Below are 2,608 nucleotides of genomic sequence, written 5' to 3'. Positions count from 1 at the left end.
ACAGTCGCCAGTGAGTACCCGCCTGGCTCCGCGGGGCTCGGGGCGGGGGGCTCCCAAGGCTTGCAGCCCGCCCCGCTCGCGGCCGGGACCCCCCTGCAAAGCCCTGCCCCGTCCCCCGTCCCCCGCCGCGATGGGATCCAGGGCACCAGCGCGGGGTTGGGTTCTCAGGGGCCCGGCGTCCCCGGCGCAGGGGGCCCGGAGCGCCCAGAGCCAGGGGTGGGACCCCGGGGAGGACGGGTGGGTGCACTGGCCCGCACAGGACCCCCTCGAGGACGCTAACAAACTTCTCTGTCCCCTCCAGTGGCGCCCTACACCATCGTCTACTTCCCTGTTCGAGGTAGGGGCCTGTGACTGGGGGGAGGGAGGGGGAGGTTGGGGCGACAGCCTGTGGCCTCTCACCCACCTTCCCCGCCCCCCCCAAACCCCGCTTGTCCTTCTTCAGGGGCTGCTAGCCCGGGCCTCCTTGTCCGTGTCCCTGAGCTCTCTCGTTGGAGTATCCGACCGCCTGTGGGCTGTCCCCTCCCCAGGGAGCAGGCCCCTCCCCGCGGCACCGAGGTTGGGGTCTCTGCATCTCTGCAGCCCACGACCCGTCTCCCCTCCCCAGGGCGCTGCGAGGCCACGCGCATGCTGCTGGCTGACCAGGGCCAGAGCTGGAAGGAGGAGGTGGTGACCAAGGATACCTGGATGCAGGGCACCCTCAAGGCCTCCTGTGTGAGTGCTGTGCCTGCGGGATCAGGGGCTGGGGCTTGGGGGTGAAAGTGGGGGGCGGCAGGCCAGCGGAGCCCCTCTGACAGAGCTGTGCCACCCCCAGCTGTACGGGCAGCTCCCCAAGTTCCAGGACGGAGATCTGACCCTGTACCAGTCCAATGCCATCCTGCGCCACCTGGGCCGCTCCCTCGGTGAGTCCTGAGGGGCAGGGGGCCCAGTCCCGGCCCGGCGGGGGATACCCCTGCTCTGCGCCCCTGTGGAGTGGAGGAGAGGCAGGCAGGGAGGTCAGATGGCCTGCCCGAGGTCAAGCCCAGGTCGCCTGCAGCCCTTGCCCCATGCCAGGCTGCCTCCCACCGAGTTCTGAGCACCTACCGGGTCAGGACTGCTCCTTCCCTCCGTCCACATCCTCCTCCCTCCTGCCTAGCCGGGGCCCCCAGGCAGCCACATGGCCTGTCTGTAGATCGGCTCTCATGTGTGTCAGCTGACCAGTCATGCTGTGGGCTCTCCTGCACCCCTTCCCTGCTCTCCCTGCCCCAGGGCTGTACGGGAAGGACCAGCGCGAGGCGGCCCTGGTGGACGTGGTGAACGACGGCGTGGAGGACCTCCGCTGCAAATACGCCACCCTCATCTACACCAACTACGTGAGCACGGGGTGGACACGGGCCGGCAAAGACGGGGGGCCTTCCTGAACTCTCATCCCACCCACACCCCTCATGTGGCGCTGGCTGAGACCTCCCTAGGCCGGGGGGCCTGGGCGGGGTGTGGCTCTGTGCTGGGGGCCAGTAACCAGCAATAGCGGAACACTGCAGGGACAGGAGACATTGAGCCAGGGGTGGTCCGGAGGGCTTCCTGGAGGGGGGGGGGGGGGGCGGCTACAGCCAGCTCCTGGAAGGGAGTATGCAGACACAGAGCACATTCAGGGACCCAAGACTAGTTTAACAGAGGCAGGGCGCGCGTGGCTGTGCGTGAGAGAGGGTGGGAGGAGGTGGAGCTGGAGGGGCAGTAGGCCCAGGGCCGGAAGGTCTGAACCCCCGGGCTTACACCCGCTCCTGCTGGCAGGAGGGAGCCATGGAGGAGTCTAAGCAGGGTGGTGTCCAAACATGAGGTCTAGGAGGATCCTCCAGGGCTTCCGTAGGAATTTGCTGAGCGGTCACAGGGAGAGAAGGAAGGAGCCGGCTGCTGCAGTGGACAGCACGCGGCATAGCCTGGGGTGGGAGTCAGCGCGGAGCATGGGGCTCTGAGGGCGGTGAGTCACAGATGGGGCCAACAGGAGGGGCGAGCTGCAGTGTGGGGGTCAGGAGGGTGACCAGTGCCGTGTCTCTGGCAGGAGGCGGGCAAGGAGGACTACGTGAAGGAGCTGCCCGGGCGCCTGAAGCCCTTTGAGACCCTGCTCTCCCAGAACCAGGGCGGCCAGGCCTTCATCGTGGGCAACCAGGTGAGCGACTGCCCTGTCCTGCCCCTCCCATGCCACCCTCACTACCGATGGGAAAAGGTGCAGGGAGTATGTGAGCCGTTCGTTGCTGGACAGACCTAGGGACCGGCTCAGGCCCTGGGCCCCCGCCTCCCCTCACCCTCTGGTCTGCTCCCACCTGCTGATCCCCCCCACCTACCCTGCAGATCTCCTTCGCCGACTACAACCTGCTGGACTTGCTGCTGATTCACCAGGTCCTGGCCCCCGGCTGCCTGGACTCCCTCCCCCTGCTCTCGGCCTATGTGTCTCGCCTCAGCGCCCGGCCCAAGCTCAAGGCCTTCCTGGCCTCCCCGGAGCACGTGAACCGCCCCATCAATGGCAATGGGAAACAGTGAGGGCCTGTGGCGCCCTCAGCAGGAGGCAGGGGCTGCCTGCCTGCCTCCCCTTCCCTTCCCCTTCCCTGGACCAATAAAATGGCCAAGAGAAAAG

At 67.6% G+C, this 2,608-nt stretch overlaps 1 protein-coding gene across 3 annotated transcripts in view; it reads left to right on the top strand.

Moving 5' to 3' along the window:
• Window positions 1-2,608, top strand: part of GSTP1 (glutathione S-transferase pi 1) — a 2,868-nt gene extending 260 nt beyond the window's left edge. Inside the window, exons 1-7 of one of the 3 annotated variants that reach the window (XM_023743832.1) lie at window positions 7-10; window positions 302-337; window positions 605-711; window positions 812-899; window positions 1,246-1,349; window positions 2,036-2,143; window positions 2,326-2,608. In XM_023743832.1, coding sequence (XP_023599600.1) covers window position 10; window positions 302-337; window positions 605-711; window positions 812-899; window positions 1,246-1,349; window positions 2,036-2,143; window positions 2,326-2,514 — 633 coding nt within the window. In that variant the 5' untranslated portion in view covers window positions 7-9 and the 3' untranslated portion in view covers window positions 2,515-2,608. Of the gene's footprint in view, window positions 1-6; window positions 11-115; window positions 156-301; window positions 338-604; window positions 712-811; window positions 900-1,245; window positions 1,350-2,035; window positions 2,144-2,325 lie in introns of those variants that run through there. The other 2 variants (XM_014467805.2, XM_014467804.2) reach the window with 2 other exon arrangements.

This window comes from Myotis lucifugus, unplaced genomic scaffold (assembly GCF_000147115.1).
Source record: "Myotis lucifugus unplaced genomic scaffold, Myoluc2.0 scaffold_415, whole genome shotgun sequence".
NCBI lineage: Eukaryota > Metazoa > Chordata > Mammalia > Chiroptera > Vespertilionidae > Myotis > Myotis lucifugus.
This window is presented reverse-complemented; position numbering and strand designations above follow the sequence as displayed.